The following is a 20,481-nucleotide window of genomic DNA, read 5'->3' as shown; positions in this document are numbered from 1 at the left end:
TCAAAAAGATGACCAGGTTATCAGCTTTCTCCATAGAGCTACTTCATGATAAAATGTCATCACCAGTATTCAGTTAAAGTGTTTTGCAAAGTCCCAATGGAAATGCCATCTAAAGCATCCCTGGTTTTTTGTTTGTTTGTTTGTTTTTCTGATTTTCCTTAAAACAGAACCCCTAGACCTCACAGAAAAACTATCCTGCCCCATCACTTCAATAGATTTTCTGGGCAAATTTTCCTTTACTCCAGATATCAAAGTAACTGACTATCTGTATGAGTATCTCAAGGTTATTCTTTCTTAGCCTAAAACTAGTGGAAGAATAATAAGAGGAATGATAATCTTCCCAGCTAGTTATTATTATTATTATTATTTTTATTTTTAGAAAACTTTTCCATGGTTACATGATTCATGTTCTTTCTCTCCCCTCCAACCCCAAACCCCCCATTCCCCACCCCCTGTAGCTGAAACGAATTTCCACTGGGTTTTACATGTGTCATTGATCAGGGCCTATTTCCATATTATTGATAGTTGCACTGGGGTGATCATTTAGAGTGTACATCCTAAATCATGTCCACATCAACTCATATGTTCAAGCAGTTGTTTTTCTTCTGTGTTTCTACTCCCACAGTTCTTCCTCTGAATGTGAATAGTGTTCTTTCTCATAAATCCCTCAGAATTGTCCTGGGTCATTGCATTGCTATTAGTACAGAAGCCCATTACATTCGATTTTACCACAGTGTATCAGTCTCTGTGTACAATGTTCTTCTGGCTCTGCTCCTTTCACTCTGCATCAATTCCTAGAGGTCATTCCAGTTCACATAGAATTCTTCCAGTTTATTATTCCTTTGAGCACAATAGTATTCCATCACCAGCAGATAAATATATATTTTTAAATCCTTACCTTCTTCTAGGAATTGATACTATGTATTGATTCCAAGGCTGAACAGTGGTAAGGGATAGGCAATGAGAGTTGGGTGACTTGCCCAGGGTCACACAGCTAGGAGTTGTCTGAGGCCAGATTTGAACCTAGCACCTCCCATCTCTAGGCCTGGCTCTCAATCCACTGAGCCACTCAACTGCCCCCTTCCTAGCTAATTATAATAGTGGATCAGTGGATAGAGCACTGGGCCTGGAGTTTTTGGCAAGTTACTTAATCTCTATCTGCCTAGGAGGAAGCTAGATAGCTCAGAGTATTCTGGGCCCTCTGTCAGAGTTGGCATCAATTTAAATCTGGCCTCAAATACTTAATAGTTATGTGACTCTGGGCAAGTCACCTAACCTCTGTTTGCTCTAATCTACTGGAAAAGGAAATGACAAGCTACCCTGGTATCTTTGCCAATAAAATCTCGTGGACAGCATTGTTCACAGGGTCATGAAGAGTCAGATATGACTGAACAGCAAAAGCAATAGTTTTGTTAAAGCAGAGCCAAGGTTGGAATGTGGAAATGGAGTTTAGAGGGGAGAGAAACTAAAGAATAGAGATGGCCTGAGAGTCAGGAATACACACATTCTTACCCTATTATTAGAAACAAAATGAACCTTGAACTAAGTTACTGGATCCCTTTCCTATTTCTGTATTTCTGAATCCTTTAGGCTAACTGCAGGTACTACATTTTATTTGAATTCTTCCCCATGTCCAAATGCACTTGTATTTTCTCCTTCCTCAAATTACCTTAGATTTATCTATCCAGTTCATGCATAATGCCCTCCTTTTAGACTATAAGTTTTATGAGGACAAAGAATGATGTTTATGGCTTTGTATTCATGTGCACAGTGTATCATACTTAGTAAGAGCTAAATAGGTGTTGGTTGACCTGACTTGCCAGTATTCTTGATCTGGTGGTAGGTTTTTTTTTTCCCATAAAAAACATGGAACTCCAATTAATATTGGTACATGGATACAATTTTAAATAAAATTTTAAAAATGCATTTAAGGACATTCAAGTCTTGAATCTTAATTTCTTCTTTAGCAAATATCAAAGAACAAATAGCAACTGAGACCCAGTAAGTACAAGGAGGATCCCTATCCCCTCTAAATCCCAAAGAGTTTGTTTTAGACTTGATTCCTAAAGAGAATGAATGAGATCCAGTGCCTTAAAAATAGAGGGCAGCTAATAAGTGATTGCCAATTGAAGGTCATGGAATCACTGTTTCCTGGAATCTTGGGGAGATTCCAAAAAGTTCTAGTCTAACAATCTTGGAGAGACAGATTCTATTATCTTTTAAAAGACTCATAGGTAGCAGGGGCAGCTAGGTAGCACAGTAGATAGAGCACTGGGCCTAGAGTCAGGAGGATATGGGTTCAAATATGATCTTAGACACTTCCTAGCTTTGTGACCATGGGCAAGTCACTTTACCCTGATTGCCTAGTCCTAACTTCTTCTCTAACTTAAAATTGAAACTAAAACAGAAGGTAAGGGTTTAAAATATATATATTTATAGGGCTAGAGATTCCAGTTCCTTCCTCAAAATTAATCTTGCATGATTCTAGTAGTGCTTCAGGTTCTTCAAGGAGACATGTAAAAAAAAAAAAACAGCCCCTCTATTCCTAAATTCCGCCTTCAAAATCATTTCTACTTTCTGCCTTGCTTCCTTACCCACAAAAAATATGCTCATGAGAGAGAATAAGGATGGTGATTTAATTATCATTTTCTATTACCTGTATAGCTCATGTAGTTGTTGAACGGTGTCCCAGAGAAGTGGTTTTGGCCACAGGTGTCATTAGTAGGTTCTGGGTCCTGACACAACTTACTTTTCGGTGTGGGAGCTGTGTCAGCACAAAGGTCACCTGTGTCCATGGTTGGAGTAGTCTCCCTGCAGGGATCATCACAAGATTCCCTTTCACTGACCCCTTTGAAGACATGGTACAGCCCCAAAACATGTCCTACTTCATGGATCATGATGTTGGTATGGCTAGGCATGCCATAATAGGTTGGGTTGAGGACCACACCACCTGGAAGAGAAGGTATGGGATACATCCTTTAACAGGAGAGCAAGCAACCAATCTCCTCCCCCAGGGTAAGCATATTCCCTTGATATACTTCAAATACTCAAGTTTAGCCTCCATGAAGATAATTAGATTTTTTATGACTCCCAATGACAGTGGTGAGGAGGCAGCTAGGTGATATATTGGACAGATTGATGGACCTAGAGTCAGGGAGTCCTCAAATTCCTTTCTCATGCAAGCTTATGATCCTGGGTAAATCATTTAACCTTTTTCTGCCTCAGTTTCCTCAATTGTCAAATGCGAATAGTAATAGAATCAATCTCACAGACATCTTTAAGGATCAAATGAGACAAATTCATAAAGTGTTTAACACAATGTATGACATAGAGTAGATATAGTAGATATTCAATATATAGTTGTTTCTTTCCTCCCTATATGACTTAAATAATTCTTTTAATATTTCTGTATATCAATTTCCTCATCTGTAATATGAAAGGATTATATTTGATGGTTCCTAAGATCCCTTCCATCTCTAAATCTATTATATTTAGACCTATTTTAAACTTTTATGCCCCAGAGACCACTTACAATTTAAATAATAATAATAAATAAGTGCCAGGGTCATCACAAAGAAAGACTAAAGATCTCCAAGTGTCACAATTCTTATCCATTTGCTCTTTCAGATGCATTCAATATTCAGATTTTTTTCCTCCATTCACCACTTTTGCCAGCCCCTAAGAAGACTGAACAGTTTCATTCTGCTCTTTCTTTCCTTTTTAAAAGATATCTACAAATTTTAAGTAAATTTGTCATCTCAATTCCCAATAAAAATGTCATCATTATATAAGTGGTAAGTTGAGATTCCTTGAAAGCAGGAGGATTTCAATCAATATCAGGAGTTCCAAAAATGACCAGAGTCATCATCATCATGAGCATCATCATCATCATCATCATCATCATCATCACCATCATCATAATGCATAAACAATTAGACTTTCAATACTTCAAACAAAAAAGGAGAGCCAAATTCAGGAAGCAATTGGATTTCTTCACATTTCATTTCCCACGTGTCATTGTAAGTGTTGTGCGTGTCTCTATATGTCTGCTCTCTCTGTCTCTTGTCTCTGTCATTAGAAAGCAGGGCAAACCTGGAAACCAACTTGTTCTTCATTGTTAGAGAAGACCCACCCATTCTCCAAGAGGGAGGGAGGCAAAGAGCCTACAGACTGTAGGATCATTGATTTATGTCTGAAAGGGATACGAGGTCATCAAATTCACCTGCTTCTTTTGACATATGAGAAAAACAAGGAGCAGAAATGCTGTTATTTATCCAAGGTTGTATAACTTGTAAATAGCAAAACCAAGATTTAAACCCCAACTCTGTGACTACAAAATCCAGCCCCACATTGCTTCCTCTCCCTTGCCATTCAACAAACAGCTTCCTTTCTAGACAATTCAACTTTGATTGTTTTGAATCAGGCTCTAAAATCTCTCTGGTAATCTCTGTCATTTGTACAGGAAAGAAACATGTGATTTGCATTCACCAGAAAAAATGATACTAGCAACAGAATATTCTAAAATGAGGGAAGTAAAGGGGTAGCACAGAAAGAGAAAAAGGCACTGGCCTTCTGGTCAGCCTCTGAAAGCAATAGTTTGAGTCTGAAATGTGTTATTTTATAATTTAATAATATTCTACTGTGAAAGAATTCTAGGACCTTCTCAGAAGAATTTGTTATAAACAATTCATGGAAAGCAAGAGGCAGAAAATTCAGAATAATGTATGTTTTCAACCATTCAACTACCCCTCCTCCCAGTCAGCTGACCTAAGCACCAGAGTAAATTACCATTGAATATTTCTATAGCCACAACTATGAACAACAGAAAGGTATAAGAACTGAAATTAAATAATCACTTTGTATAATAGGGTCCTCTACTTTCTCTCTCTCTTTTTCACTTCTTCTCTCTTTCTCTCTCTTTCTCTCTCTCTCTCTCTCAATATATATGTGTGGAGATTTTATACATATATACAGACATACATGTGTATCTATATACTTTTACATGTATTAAAAACATTCTTGAGCTCATAGAATAATTGATAAAAAAATTCATCTGTGTTTGCAGGTTAATGATGTCAAACAATCAAATCTCCCTCATACTCTCTCTACCTCTCTTCTCATATGCTTATCATTATAAAACCTGACATTAAAAAGTAGTAAGTTCCTCACTGAAGAAACACACATTGAACCATGAACATCCTCTAGAACACTCACAAACATACACACACAGAAGGAGGGGTAAGACAGGAAAGGCACATTCATAGCTCAGAAATTTTTTTTAAGTTATAATAAAAACAAAGTTTAAAAAAAATAGTTATCTCAAGCCAAAAACAAGTCTGAGTGAGGCACCAAGGGTTGTTGCCCAAAAACTAAAAAGAGGAATGCACACAAGAACTTAAAAAGCAAGAAAGGATGAAAAGGCTCCAAACAATGATAATAAATAAAAAAAGAATACTAAAATCCCAGAAAAAGACCACTCTGCTGGCCATCCCATCTGATGAACCAGTTCATTTCAGTTGTACTACTGGTATTCTGAAATGAAATACTCCCACCTTCAAGAAGGATCTGTAATTCTTGTTATAGGAACACAGTTAGAAGCACAAAGAGAAAAGGCTATTGGAGAAAACATGTGCCAACCCTTCCTTACTCCCCTGGGGATGCCAGAGAAATAAAAGGCATATTGTTAACATTAATAGTTCAACCAATTTGGAATGGTCCTATAAAACTCTTACCCACTCACCACCATCACTAAAGACATTGTCCTTTCCCTTGAGAAGGGTGTAGTCTAGACCTTCTGCTATCTAGTATCCTTTTAATCTATGCAAGGTGAACTTGAATGACCTTGGCTTTTCAATGGACCCTGGCATCTGGCTGGTTGTGTATTGATTCTTGCCAAAACAAATGAACAAAGTTAAGGGCATTGAGTAGACAACACTCTTTTGGTCTTCCCCACTGTTAATTCTGGAATAACTATAATTGTCAAGCCAGATAGTTAAATCTGAGCCTAATATATTTGTGCATGCATTCGTTAATTTAACTAAATTGAATAAAAGTTGTTAAGCACTGGTCAGACATTATGCTAGGTACTGGCAATATCAGAGGGTATAAAGCAAAATAGTCCTGTGTTCAAAGTTCTTATTACTGGGGGAATACCACATGTACAAAAAATATTAAGTGAAGCAGTGAAAGGGAAAATAGGTCAAGATGAAATGAAATAAAATGGAAATTCAATAAAGAGAAAGAATACTGAATAGATCAATCAGAAAAGGCTTCATGGAAGACACAGCAACTGGAAATGAATTAAGTATTCTGAAATACCAAGCTGAAGAAAAGTGCAGATGCCTAGAGGAGAGAGAAAGAAAGTGTGTAGTGCAAGGGCTAGAATTTAAAATGTATGAAGAGTAGTAATGTAAAATCAGGTAGGTTTAAAAAAAATGGTAGGTTGAAGCCAGAATATGGAGGGTCTTAAATGCTAAGCTGAGACATTTGTATTTTATCCAAGGGGAAGTAGGGAGCCACTGGAAATTTTCAAACAAGAAAGTAGCACAACTATGTGATAAATGGGCTAGAGCAAAGTGAATATACTAGGGAAATAAAACATGAAGGAGATAAATTAGGGAACTATTATCACAGTCCAGATGGGAGACAATATTGGCCTGAACAAGTGAAGAAAAGGGTTCAAATCCAAGAGATGTTATTGAGGTAAAAACAATTAGACATGGCATTTGACTGGGCCTGAAAATGGAAAAAGAGGCAAGAGTAAAAAAAAAAAAATTAAATGGAAACAGATAAATTTGAAGAAAGGACATGTTGAATTTAATTGAATTTAATTTACCAATGGAATATTCAAATAGAGAAGTCTAGTAAGCAGTAGGATATCTAGGACTAGAGTTCAGAAAAAAGATTAGAGCTGGATAAATTGGGTTAGGAATAATTTGCATATGTATAGTATTTAAACTATTAATTCATTCAAAAATGTTTTGAGTGCTTACCATAAATAAATAAATTAAATTAAACAAATAAAAAAAGATCATCATTAAGCACTGTAGAATATAAAAAGAAGAATTAAGTAATTACCTTCCTGGAACTGACAGACTTTTATGGAGAGATAAGATGTTAAGAATAAGTAGAAAAAGATACTTGATAGTTGAAGACATGAACCATAGACAGTGAGAGAGTATAAATAGTGTTTTAGAGATTCCAGTGAGGAGATGGTTCCTAGATACTCAATATGAATAAGAAAATAGCAAAGTACTTGATAAGTGAGAATCACCAATTCTACTTGCACTACATACCATTGTTCTGAAAGAACTAACATATTTCATCACTGAACAACTTACCAATGGTCTTCAAAACATCAGGGAGAATGGAAAATGCCACAGAATAAGAAAAGGGAAGATATTGTACCTATTTCTCCCTCAAAAAGAAAGAATATAATCTCTGAATTCCTAGTTCAGTGAGCCTAACTTCAATTCCTGGAAAAAGTGTAGAACAATTTATCAAAGGTATTATATTCTTTAAAGAAATGGTTATCACTAAACCTAATATGACTTAATTATCATACCAAAATAATGTTATTTCTTTTAATAAGGTTACTGAAGTAGTAGATAAAGAAAATACAGTTTATCATTATATCATTAGGAAAGCCTTTTATAAGAAGATAGACATAGACCAACAAGGGACAAGAAAGATTATCTAAGGGGGCAGCTGGGTGGCTCAGTGGATTGAGAGCCAGGCCTAGAGACAGGAGGTCCTAGTTTCAAATCTGACGTCAGACACTTCCTATTTGTGTGACCCTGGGCAAGTCACTTAATCCCCATTGCCTAGCCCTACCACTCTTCTGCCTTGGAGCCAATACAGTATTGACTCCAAGACTGAAGGTAAGGGTTTAAAAAAAAACAACTATCTAGTCCAGTGATTCCCAAAGTGGGCACTACCACCCCCTTGTGGGTACTGCAGCAATCCAGGGGAGTGGTAATGGCCACAGGTGCATTTATCTTTCCTATTAATTGCTACTAAAATTTAAAAAAAAAATAAATTTCCAGGGGGCTAAGTAATATTTTTCTGGAAAGGGGGCTTTAGGCCAAAAAATTTGGGGAACCACTGATCTAGTCCAACCCCCTTATTTTACAAATGGAGAAAATGAGGTCAAGGTAATGAAGTGATTTGCCCAGGATTGCATAGATAGCATGTGGAAGAATGAGTTTTCTTTTTGAGTTTCTTGGACTCTAAACCCAATTATCTTACCACCGAACCACAACAAAGAATGATTTCAATAAATGCAATGAAAAGGGAAGGCAAATGTGGAAGAGTAGGGATGAGCAACTGAAAAAAATCTCTGTGGCCAGCATTCAGGACATTTGGGAGAAGCCACCATCATTGCTGATTTCTTCAGCTAATTGCTTAATTATCTATGTAGCTTCTGTGGTGTGAGTCCCCAGGATTTATAGAAAACCAAAATAGGAGGGAAAGTGTTGGTGCCAGTGAGAAGATGGCCTGGAAAAAGGAAATCATGGTATGGAATACATGGAAATCTGTAGTAAAGCTGGTAAAGATTCTGGTCAGTGGAGTGGCTGATGATGAGCTACGAAAGGACCTGAAGTAAAAATTACTTTCTCAGTAAAGGGGGAAGAATAGTCTTTCCTCACACCCTACATATTGCAGTGGGGTATAATTCAGGTGACTTTTAGTACTTTTGAGGGAATTCACTATCCTATTTAATGGATGGGGGGTGGAGTTTGTCACCACTTAAATAAAGTTACAGGTGAAATGTTTATCTGCTTATCTAACTTGCAAGATGACATAAGGATTTGAGTGATAGCTAGCAGGTTGGATGACATAGTCAAAATCCAAACAAAATCTCAATAAGTTGGAACATTTATGCCAAATCTAAGAAAATAAAATTTAGTATGAACAAATGCAGAGGAGAGGTAGTACTAGATAGTACCTGTGTAAAAACAATCCAAATATTTTAGTGCACTTCAAACTCAACATGTCAAATGGAGGATGAGGCAGCCAAAGAAAGCTCTTATTCCCTTAGTCCATATGGAGAGGAATAATGACTTGCAGGAGCAAATCTTTCTTTACTCTTCCTTGGTCACATGTGGAGTACAGCATTCAGGACCATTTACCACATTTTGGGAAGGACTCTGATAAGCTAGAGAACATTCCAGAGGAAGTGTCAATGAGAGGGTGAATGTCTTTGAGATCACATCCAAAGGAATACTGGGTGGAGGAACTATATGCTTTGCCCAGATTAAGAAGAAGGCTTGGGTGGAGCATGAGAGCTGCTTTCCAGTATTGAAAGACTGCCACATGGAAGAGGAATTAGAAACCCATCTCAGATTCTGAGAGGTCATCATTCTGTAAATTGTAGCTTTGGGAATTATGGAAAACTTCAGAGAAAAGATAGCATTTAAGATGGGCCATAAAGAATGGGTAGAAGTCATATGAGCATAAATAGAACAAGGAACATTTCATGAAGAAGGAAAAACATGGGCAGAAGAATGGGGATAGGAAAGAGATGCATGTGTTTAGAGACCGACATAGTTAAACTTCATCAATCTATGAGTGTGCATGAGGTGGGGCAAAGTGAAATAAGGTTGTTTGCAGTTAAATTATGGAAAATTTCAAATGCCCAAACCATAGTAAATGGACTTTATTTCATAGCCAATAAGTAACTAAAGGATTTTGAATACAGAACCATTGAATTTGACTTCTTCTCTAAGTCATACCCCAAGAGATATGTCTTCTACAACAGGTAAGACCATCTGGCCTTTTCTTGAAGACCCCCCTGTTAAGGGGAATATATTACCTCCTCACAGAACTAATCCTACTTTGGCATAGCTCTAATTGTTCAGAAGTCCTTTCTCATACTATGCCAAAATCTTCACCCCTGAAATCCCACACATTGCTTCAAGTTCCTCCCTTGGGGCTTATCTGTTGAAGTCTAATCTCTCTGATAAATGATAACTCTTCCTTGTCTTGAAAACAATTGTCCTGTCCTTCTACTAAGCTCTGCCCACCCAACATTCCAATCACCTCCACACCCACTGTCTCTTAATATTAAGTAGCTATCTATTCTCCAAACATCCACTGTCTCTATTGCAGTGTTCTATCGCAACTCCTTTTTTGCACCAAGGACAATTTAGTAACTCCTGTTTGAGATTTCTTTCATCTACCCTGCATAAATTTTGGTTGTACCTATTTAAATGGTGTCTCCTCCTTTAGAATGTAAGCTTCTTAGAGGGGAGGGATTGTTTTGGCCTATCTTTGTCTCTAGAGGTTTAGTTGTTTTGACCATCAGAATATGAACTCTTTGAGGGCAGAGCTTGCATTTTTCTCCTTTATTTGTACCCTCACTTTAAAATGCTTTTTAACTTTGCATCTTTCTTCTCTGGGAGGAGGTGGTATGACTCAGTATGACTCTGGGCCCCAGGAAAGAATTTGCAACTACTCCTACCTGGAGTTCTATTGCTTTTTTGTCTTCTCCTGAACTGCTGGTCTTGGTGAGGAAAAAGCTCTAATGGCTTGTCTCTGTGCTCTCCTATTCATTTACTCTAAGCTTCTTTCTATCCTTCAATAAGCTAGCACTGAGAACCAAACCAATTAGTTCCTCCTTCTCCTTTTCTTCCTGAGATGCCTCTAACCAAAGGAGGAGACTAAGTTTCTACTGGCAATTAGTCTAGTTTTCTACCTCCTCTCTGTATCTGAAGTGCCACAGACTTTTATGCCTCTTCAACCCCACCACAGCTCTTAATTAACTCCAGGCTTCAGGTTGCACCTCATCATCTCACATTTCTCACCCCCCATCCCAGGTTCCTGGAATAAAGTTCCTACTATTATAGAATCATGGAAGAATGCTTTGAGTCACCTGAGCTTGATTGGGTTGAGAGAAAGCAGTCAGTAGCCAGAACTTTGATCCAAGCAAAGGTAGATTTGCATAACTGGAGCAATTTATCAGGGTCTCTATACTGAAAACATGGGATTAGGAAGGTTTAGTACTAAAGGACAAAAGCCTCCCAAATGACCCCTAGTGGATAATTGATTTTTGCTTACTCAAAGACTTCAATTTACTGTCATAGTCATGCCATGCCCTCTGTTCATAACCATGAGAAGCTGTCAAACAGCTCTCTCCCAGATGCATAAGATTAGGAGATTTGCTCCTTCCCCTCTTCTCTTGGTCCTCTGCTAGCCTTTATGTGCATGGTAATAAAGTACTATACTTGGGGTCAGAAAGACCTGAGCTCAAATCCTGTTTCAGATATATAATAGCTATTACCCTCATCCCCTAGTGTTCCTCCTTCTGACTTGAGGATGGAGAACTCTCCTCAGAAACTCTATTTAAGTAGGGAGCTCAGGCAAGACATCTCTTCATCTTCTACTATTATGCCTCAAGACTGGGTACCTTTTTCTCCTTTTTCCTTTTCTGCTTCCTTTTGGTGTCTTTCTTCATTAGACTGTAAGCTCTTGAGGACATGGATTGTCTTTCTTTTTTTCTATTTATACTGCCAATGCATAGCATAGTGCCTGGTACACTGAATTATTATTTCCCCAATAACCTCTCTTTGCTTTAGTTTTTTTTTTTTTTTTTTTTTTTTTTTTTTAATTTGTAAAATGAGGAGGATTGAACTTGATGGCCTCTAAGATCCTTTCAGGTTTAGGTCTATGATTCTCTCCCACCCCTTTCCTGTTTCTACAATCTACAATTTAACTAAGCAAATATGTCCTTCAGTCCTGTGGCAGGATTCTGCTAGGTGAAATACCTTTGGTAATATGGTCATAAGGGACAATGAGTTACTTCTTAGCTGTTTGGAATGGAGGCACATAATAGTGCAAGGGCACACAGTTGCACTGGATATGTTAAAGTTATTAGGTTCAACGAACTATATCCCAGGGTAATTTGAATTGTAGAGTTATGGAAGAAATAGAACTTGAGACAGATGGCACATTAGCCTATTATCTTTTTTTCTGTGAGGTATGAGGTAAAAAAATTCTATGAAGAGGAATAGAAAGGACATGGGAGAGTAGAAAGAGTATTATATTGGGAATCATTGATCTTGATTTCAAAGGCTGGCTTTGTTACTTGCTCCTTGTGTGACTACACAATCACTTAACCTCTATGGGCCACAGCTGCCTCATTTGTGAAATGAATTAGTTGAACTAAATAATGCCTATGTTTCCTTCCACCTCTAAATCTATAAGACTATAAGGTGGCATCCTTTGTTCAAGGAGAAAAATTAATAATTGGAACAGTTATTGGGAGAAAATGAGGATTAATAAGTAAAGGGTAAAATGACTGGCATGGAGTCATGAGAGTCCTCTGAGATTTTTCACAATAAATGTGTTTCCTATATAAGAACATTTTGCTTTAATGGATCATGCCTACATCGTGTTACTATGAAATGTGGATGTGAACTCTGGTTCTATTATTAATTTTCTAGATGGCCTTGAACAAGTCATAACTTCTCTGGAACTTCAGTTGCTTTATGTGCCAAATGAGAGACAAGGCTAAATGATTTCTAAGTCCTATTTAACTCTAGATAGATGATGATGCTATTCTCTTCTCCTTCCAACTCTAAAACCTCATGGCTGCAAATGCAAACATCCTCTCCATTTTATAGATTGGGAAATTGGAGTTTGAAGGGATTAAGTGGCTTGTCTAGAGTTAGTCCTCAGTATTCAACAAAGGGGGTTGGAAACAGCAATAAAGTTTGATGATGAACTGTGAATGACTTAACTATTAACAATACAAGGAGACATGACAATTCCAAGGGACTCATAACAAAAATGGCTTTCCACTCCTGTAGAAGAAACTGGAGTCAATGCAGATTAAAGTATTCCACACTTTATTTTCTCCATGAATTTTTTTCTAGTGTGAGCAATATGTTCTTTTTTCACATGATGAGCATAGAAATATGTAAATATGACAGCACATATGCAATCTACCCTATATTACCTGCCATCTTTAGGTAAGTGGAAGGGTGGAAGGGAGGGAGAGAGCATGGATCACAAAAGGTCAGAAAACAATGATTGAAAATTGTACTGACATGTAATCTGGAAAAAATAAAGAACTTATAATAAGAAAAAAAAGTGTTAGACTAGATGATCTCCAAGATCCCTTCCAGCATCAAGATTCAAACATACTATGATAAATAATTTTTAAAAGAAAAACTCCTTATTAAATCTAGATGTATTTTTAGTTCTATGAGCCTGTGTTTTTATTCCCTTCAAATTGGACCAGAAATTCTTACTTTACTTTCTCCCTGAAAATACTGCTGGAGGGTAAGGCGTTTGCATGTTAGGTGAGAGTACAGAAGAGATAATAAATAAATTAATCCTGGCTTCAAGATTGGAATACTTGCATAAAGCTCACCTCATTGGTGGAAGCCACATGTAAACAACCCAGGTGGACACAAATAACATATATGAGCAGGATGCATACATGATCGAATGAATTAATTTACCAAATAACTTTTATCCTTAGAGGAAGTACTTATTAGAGGAAGCCCCATTATTATCAGTGACATCAACAGAATTACACAAAGTCATATAGACACCTAATGTCAAAGAAATATATACACATATATTTCAAAGAAATATAATATAGATACCAAATGCCAAAGAAAAGATTTAAACCCAGCACTGTTAGGAGTAATGATTAAAATTGCCTATTTCAATATTTCCAAAAGGAACTGGGATGCTTTATCACTCTATTAACTTAAAGAAGTATAATGTTTATATCATAAAGCTATGGCTGATGTCCATTGCTTTTCTTCCTCATTTTTCTTGCTTTCTTCCCCTTTTAATCTGCATCCCCCTCTCTTTCTTTCTCTGCCCTTCCTTAATAGCTTGGCAGTTTGCTACTTGTTTCCTTTTTCCCCATGCCAGTCTCCAAAACATGTAGCTCATTCACACACACACACACACACACACACTTCTGGCAGTGTTCTTTACATTTCCCAATTTTGACTCATTAAGTGTGTTTGAACAAGAAATTAGAGGTTACAATTCAGGCACCTGTGAACCAGAACATGACTTCCATTTTATGGACATATCAAGTTCAACCTTAAAAGTTTTACAATGCCATAATGGGACTGCTTTAAAGTAATTTTAGCCAGTAGCCTGCACAAATTTTCATGACAGGTGGATTCAGAATTTGTATTTTTCTTCTCCCCCTCCCCCTACTTTGGCCTGCTTCTGAATGGACTGAGGTAAGCCTTTATATTTCTAGCCATCCATTTGGGAGTTTGGTTACCTGCCACACAGAAGAATCAAGTTCTTACCATCTTTTTTCCCCCTTCTCATCCCTCATCATACAATATGTTTTCAAAAAACATTTGATGAAGGAATCATGTTCTGACAGAGTTCCCTTCCCTACTCACCTCCAATAATGTCTGTCACCTACCTCACAAGTTCTTTCAGGGGTGTTAAAGTAGGCTTAAACCCTCCTCCACCCCCTGGAACTATAGTTGGCAATGAGGTTCCAGGGAAACCTCTCTTTGGCATTCTTCCGGGAAGAAAGGGAGGAATTGATAGAGCAGTATGTAAGCAGAACAAGGAGAAGGAGCAATCAGAGTTTTGTTTTCTTCTCTTTTTTGAGTTATAGGCATGAAGATGTAAGGACCTGTGGATGCTACAAAATTATAAAAAACAAACTTGAACCCAAAGAAGATATATGAGAAAATATCTCCACCATTTTTTGTGATCTAAAGGAGGACAGTCCATAAGTGTGGAAGACTGTATAGAGTGTCACATTGTTTGTTCAATGTATTAATCAATTGTAACAAGTTTTTTCCTTTTTTAAAAAAATCTTTGTTATAAGAGATATCCCTTTTGAAAAAGAAAGAGATACAGGGGAAGATTTTAGGTAATACATTTTAAAGTATCAATAAAATCTATCTTTTTTAATGATACTTGGTGGTCAAAAATTTTAAAGCTAGTAAACATTTGCCACCAACTCTTGGTGGGGAAAACATTAGGAGTATAGGTTGTTTCTAGGCTGGGAAGGAAAGATGATTGTATTAAACTACCAAGTGCATTGCTAGGGAGAACATTTACTCTGCAGATTTCACTGCTATTGGACATAACTGATAAAAAAGAATATGTGCTTACAATTTTATCAGGATTTTTTTGGGTGACAGATGAAGGCTGATTGCTGGCATATGGTCACTGATGAAAAATGAATGATACCATCCCTGGTGCAGAGAAGATCCAGCCACTAAAAGGTAGTACGAGAGGCAATGGATGTGTTGTGAGCAGTATATTAAATTGAATGGAAAAATTGAGTGAAGAGGGAAAAGAATACTTGACAGGAAGAAATTTGGAGAGACTAGGAGATATGAGGAAGTATCACCAAGTATCTTGCTTAAGCATCTCCTCTTCTTCAGGGGCTATGAGAGCACTCTATTCTTGAGCCAAACTGGCCTTCTTATGTTTCCTTACCTATGATATTTCAGCCCTCATCTCTATCCCTTTCCATTGGCTATTCCCTCATGATTGAAACATATTCCCTCCCTATCTCTCCCTTTCAGGATCTCTTGTTTCCTTTAGGTTTCAGCACGAGATGTTTATGTTTGAAGTCTTTCTTTGTTTCCCAAGCTAATGATGTTCTTTCCACCTCCCCACCCCCAATGTTGCCTTGAATTTTTTTATATGTGTGTGTGTGTGCATGCATGTATATATACATCTATCTAGCCATGTGTGCATATATATGGGTTTATATCATCTTCTATAATAGCATTTCTGTTGTTATAGATGTATGCATGTACATACACACATACACATACAGGTACCTGTTGTCTCCCCTACTGGAATATAAGTTCCTTGAGAGCAGAACTTCTTTTATTTTTGCCTTTATATTCCAAATGCATGGAATATAGAAGGCACATAATAAATGATCCATTCGTTTCTTGTCTCCTTTAGAAAAGGATCTGTTTGCATGGGGCCTGACCTATAGTAGGTGTTTAGTAAAAGCTTATTGAGGGGGCAGCTGGGTAGCTCAGTGGATTGAGAGTCAGGCCTAGAGACGGGAGGTCCTAGGTTCAAATCAGGCCTCAGACACTTCCCAGCTGTGTGACCCTGGGCAAGTCACTTGACCCCCATTGCCTACCCTTACCAATCTTCCACCTATAATGTCAATACACAGAAGTTAAGGGTTTAAAATAAAAAAAAAAAATTAAAAAAAAAAAAAGCTTATTGAACTGACTCTATTGTTGATTGATTGATGTGGAGAGTGTCAGTGTTGGTGACAAGAACTTTGCAAATTTAAAAGAGCCTTATTTGGCTAAGGAGCTCATTGCACTCGGCTCCATATGAGTGCAGGAAGCAATAAGAATGTCACTGTGACATCTGATCCAGCCTCGTACTGCTTCTCCAAATTTTGTCAGCCCACTCTGTTTCTGGTTCCAGTTATTAGAGATAGACATCACCAACTGGAAAAGGACCTTTTTCACAAACCACGTTGGATAGTTTGGCGGGGGTTGTTCAGCACCTGGAACAGCGATTAGAGTAGCTCAGGCAGACTCGGCAACAATAACCAACACCACTAATATACTATTAATGGAACTGAATTGTTCTAATTATTCTGGAAAGCAATTTGAAATACACATTAAACCTTACTAAATAGCCCCTTGCCTTTGAACCAGGGATCTCAACACTACAAATATCCTCCAAGGATGTCAAAGACTGAAAGACATTTCTGGATATACTAAAAACATTTATAGCAGCATTTTTTTTTTGTATTTTTTAAAATTCTTACCTTATAATTGATACTAAGTATCTTATTGATAACTATTGATACTTAGTATCAATTATAAGGCAGATGAGCATTTAAGGGCTGGGCAATCGGGATTAAGTGACTTGCCCAGAGTCACACAGCTAGGAATATCTAAGACCAGATTTGAACCGCAGTCTTCCCAGGTCCAGACCTACCACTATCCACTATGCTACTTTATTGCTAGTTCTCTTAATATTAACAAAGAACTGGAAACTGTCAATTGATAAACTACTTGGTGTCAGTCCCACTGGCAGGGGTTCAACCAAGAGGCAAATAAGGCTGTGAGATTTAGCAAGGCTTTATTGTGGAAAAGGAGGGGAGAGAGCAAGGGAGAGCAAAGGAGGAACCCACAAGTGGCAGATGACTAGAGGTCTCCACCTGGGTGGAGAAGGGGGCAATATTTTATAGGGTGGTGATCTGGGATGAGATAACCTAGCTTGTCTCTATTGGACAATGTTGGGGATTTTGTGTCCAGATGATTGGATGGCCCAAAGGGGGTTGGCTTTGGGGGTGGGGACTTTTGGTTCCCAGGCTTGTATAGTCCTTAATATGGTCCAGACAATGTAAGTCCAGAACATCACTCCATCATGCATTTGTCAGGTCATAGCATGCGAAGTAACACTGCCCTATTAAGTGGAACTACGTGCTTTGTTCTGGAGTTCCAGCAGGTGCAGGGGAAGGGGGAGTGGTGGAATTGGTCTCAGTAGGGATAGGGAAGGGGAAAAGGGTTTTTCTTACCAGGACCTATCAGTTGGCAGTCAATGTCCATTGATTAGGGGAAAACTAAACAAAATGGGACTCATAAATGTGACAGTCTCACTGTGCAGCTAAAGAAGCAGCAAATGAACTGATGCATAGTTCAGTAAGCAGAACCACAAAAACATTATACACAATGACTGTGACAATGTTAATAACACACACAAATACATACACCAGAAGAAAGAAATTCCATGTTGTGCAATGATAATGACCAAATTTGTCTCCAGAGAAGAGATGAGAAACGTACCTCCTTCCCTTCTTTGCAGAGATGGAGGACTATGGGACTGTAACTTTGCGTATACTATCAGGTTTTTTTGATATGTTTGATTAAATTAGTTGAACTATTTTTTCTCTTTTTCTCCTTTACTCTTAGTTACTAAGGAGATTTTACTGAGTAGGAGAGAGGAGAGAAACATATTTGGAAAAGAAAATGATATGAAATAGAAAGAAGGTGAAGGGAACAAGTATTTATTAAGCACTTTTGTGCCTAATTTTAATTTATTGGATCATCCCATAGTCAAGGGTCCAAGCTCTCTCCTTCTATAAGCTTTTCCTTCCTTCACTTCTCCCAATATACACACATACAAACACACACACACACACACACACACACACACACACACACACACACACACATTTCCTACTTTTATTTTTTTTAATTTTTTTAAACCCTTAACTTCTGTGTATTGGCTCCTAGGTGGAAGAGTGGTAAGGGTGGGCAATGGAGGTCAACTGACCTCACAGCTGGGAAGTGTCTGAGGCTGGATTTGAACCTAGGACCTCCCGTCTCTAGGCCTGACTCTCAATCCACTGAGCTACCCAGCTGCCCCCTCATTCTACTTTTAGAACAAACTATATATCAGGCACTGTACCAAGTGTTTTACAAATTTTGTCTCATTTTATCCACACAACAACCCTATAGCATAGATGCTATTATTATTCACTTTTTGCATTTGAGGAAATTAAGGTGAATAGAGTTAGTTACTCATTTAGTAAGCAAATATCATAGTATCAATTTTTCTTAAAGTAATACCCTCTTCTCATAATACTTACTCATCTCCAAATAAGATACTCCCCAAGAGCTAATGATACATCCATGTCCATTTTTGAGAATAGCTAGAAGATACTTTAAATTTTCTAGGAGCAGGACAAGCTTGTCTTTTAGATATAACCTCAAGCCTTTTCAAGGAATCAGGCCTCATTGTCTTTCATGATTGAAAAATTGGGAGAGATTAAAATTGGTAGACAAAGCCTATGATGGAGGACAGATTCTTTGCTAGGGCCTTAACAATACTTTGATGTGAATTTCCATTTTAGATTTGGCTATCCTCATAGGAAATAAGATGCTATACTTTCAGCTCTAAACACTGGCTAAGGTACAAGAGCCCATGTTAGATTACATGAATCAGTTGTATCAGTTTAGAGATATTTGGGACTGGAAGAAAGCATTTCTAATGGGGAATTTTAAAAAGAGATTGAGTAAGGAGCTTCAGGACTACTTGGCAGGCCAACTTGCTCCTGACATTCTAGCATATGTTAACAACACTGCCCAATTTTCTTCACCGATCATCTGTTATGAATATAATAAAAGCTTTGGAGCTATAGAGACTGTGGAGAACATTTAGCCCAACACCATTTTACAGATGAGGAACCTGGGGACCCAGGAAGGTTAAATAATTTGCCTATTGCCACACAAGTAGTAAGTATGATGGCAGGACTGAGATATTAATCTAAGCTTTCTGGCTCCAAGTATTGAATTCTTTTCACTATACTGCCAAGTACTGATACATTATGGACTTTCAGAGAAACACGCTTCATATTCTTTTATCACAAATCTATCATAGATCTACCTCCCACCAATGCATTTATATTGTTAAAATTTTTTTTCAATATATTAGTCATTTTTGCTGATTTTTCCCCTCTTCTTTCTTTTTTTCTTTTTAAAAATAGAGTAAGGATTAAATCTAGGCATTTGATTCCACAGCCTATGGGGAAAGAGGAAGAAGAGAATTGTTAGCACTGTATCACATTGGCATCCCAGATTAGCATTACTTCTTAATTTAGAACAAATCTACAAAAATAAAAAGTATTGCTTTCTGACTCAGATGACCTGAGTATAAAATCTCAACTCATCCACTTACTACTTGTTTGACCTGGGTCAAATCATTTAGCCTCTTTGGGCCTCTTTATCCTCAACTGAAAAATGATGGGATGGAATGAGATCACCTTAAAACTCTATTCTGGTGCTACAGCCATGATTTTTTTCCTCTTCTTCCAGGGATCAGAGGAACACTTATTTGATATACATTGGCCTAGTAACTTAAGGGAGTGTGGAAACCATTTGGGTGCCCTGCTACCTAATGCATAAAAGTCCTAGCCCAGGTGAAATTAATGTCAGAGGTTTTGCCAGTATTTCTACTTGTTTCTGGGTAAGATAGTTGAGAAGAAAGAGCGAGAGAAGGAGACAGAGAGACAGAGACAGAGATGATTGAATAGATATGTCAGTTGCTAGTTGGATAGCTCAGTAGATAGATGATAGATAGATATGAATATGTGCATATATAGATATATGTGTCCCATTGACACATTTGTATCCCCCAAATAAAGCATAAACTCCTTGGTGACAAGAGCTGCCTTGTTTTTTATCTTTTTCCCATTCCAAATATAGTGCCTAGGACATGAGAGTCACTGAAATGATTATTGATTGATAGTTTTTTATAAATTATAAAGTGCCATAATCATAGTGATAATTACAATAAATAAACATAATATATAATATAAACACTACATATAATACAAATGTTTGGAGATATAAATATTATGTAGAAATCATTTTCTTTTCCCCAAGGAATTATGCTTGTCTACCTGTTCATTTTTCTTATCTTTGATTATATATTTTGTACCAGTTTAATGACAGTAAGACCACTGGTCTCTGATTGACAGGA

At 37.4% G+C, this 20,481-nt stretch overlaps 1 protein-coding gene across 1 annotated transcript in view; it reads right to left on the bottom strand.

The window, feature by feature from the left end:
* Nucleotides 1–20,481, bottom strand: part of PAPPA2 (pappalysin 2) — a 386,296-nt gene that overhangs the window by 245,451 nt on the left and 120,364 nt on the right. Inside the window, exon 4 of the mRNA XM_044674282.1 lies at nt 2,657–2,950. Coding sequence (XP_044530217.1) covers nt 2,657–2,950 — 294 coding nt within the window. The remainder of the gene's footprint in view (nt 1–2,656; nt 2,951–20,481) is intronic.

The sequence above is a fragment of the Gracilinanus agilis genome, chromosome 4, assembly GCF_016433145.1.
Source record: "Gracilinanus agilis isolate LMUSP501 chromosome 4, AgileGrace, whole genome shotgun sequence".
In the NCBI taxonomy this organism is placed as follows: Eukaryota; Metazoa; Chordata; class Mammalia; order Didelphimorphia; family Didelphidae; genus Gracilinanus; species Gracilinanus agilis.
Note: the sequence above shows the minus strand (reverse complement) of the source record. Positions and strands in the feature narration are given on the sequence as shown.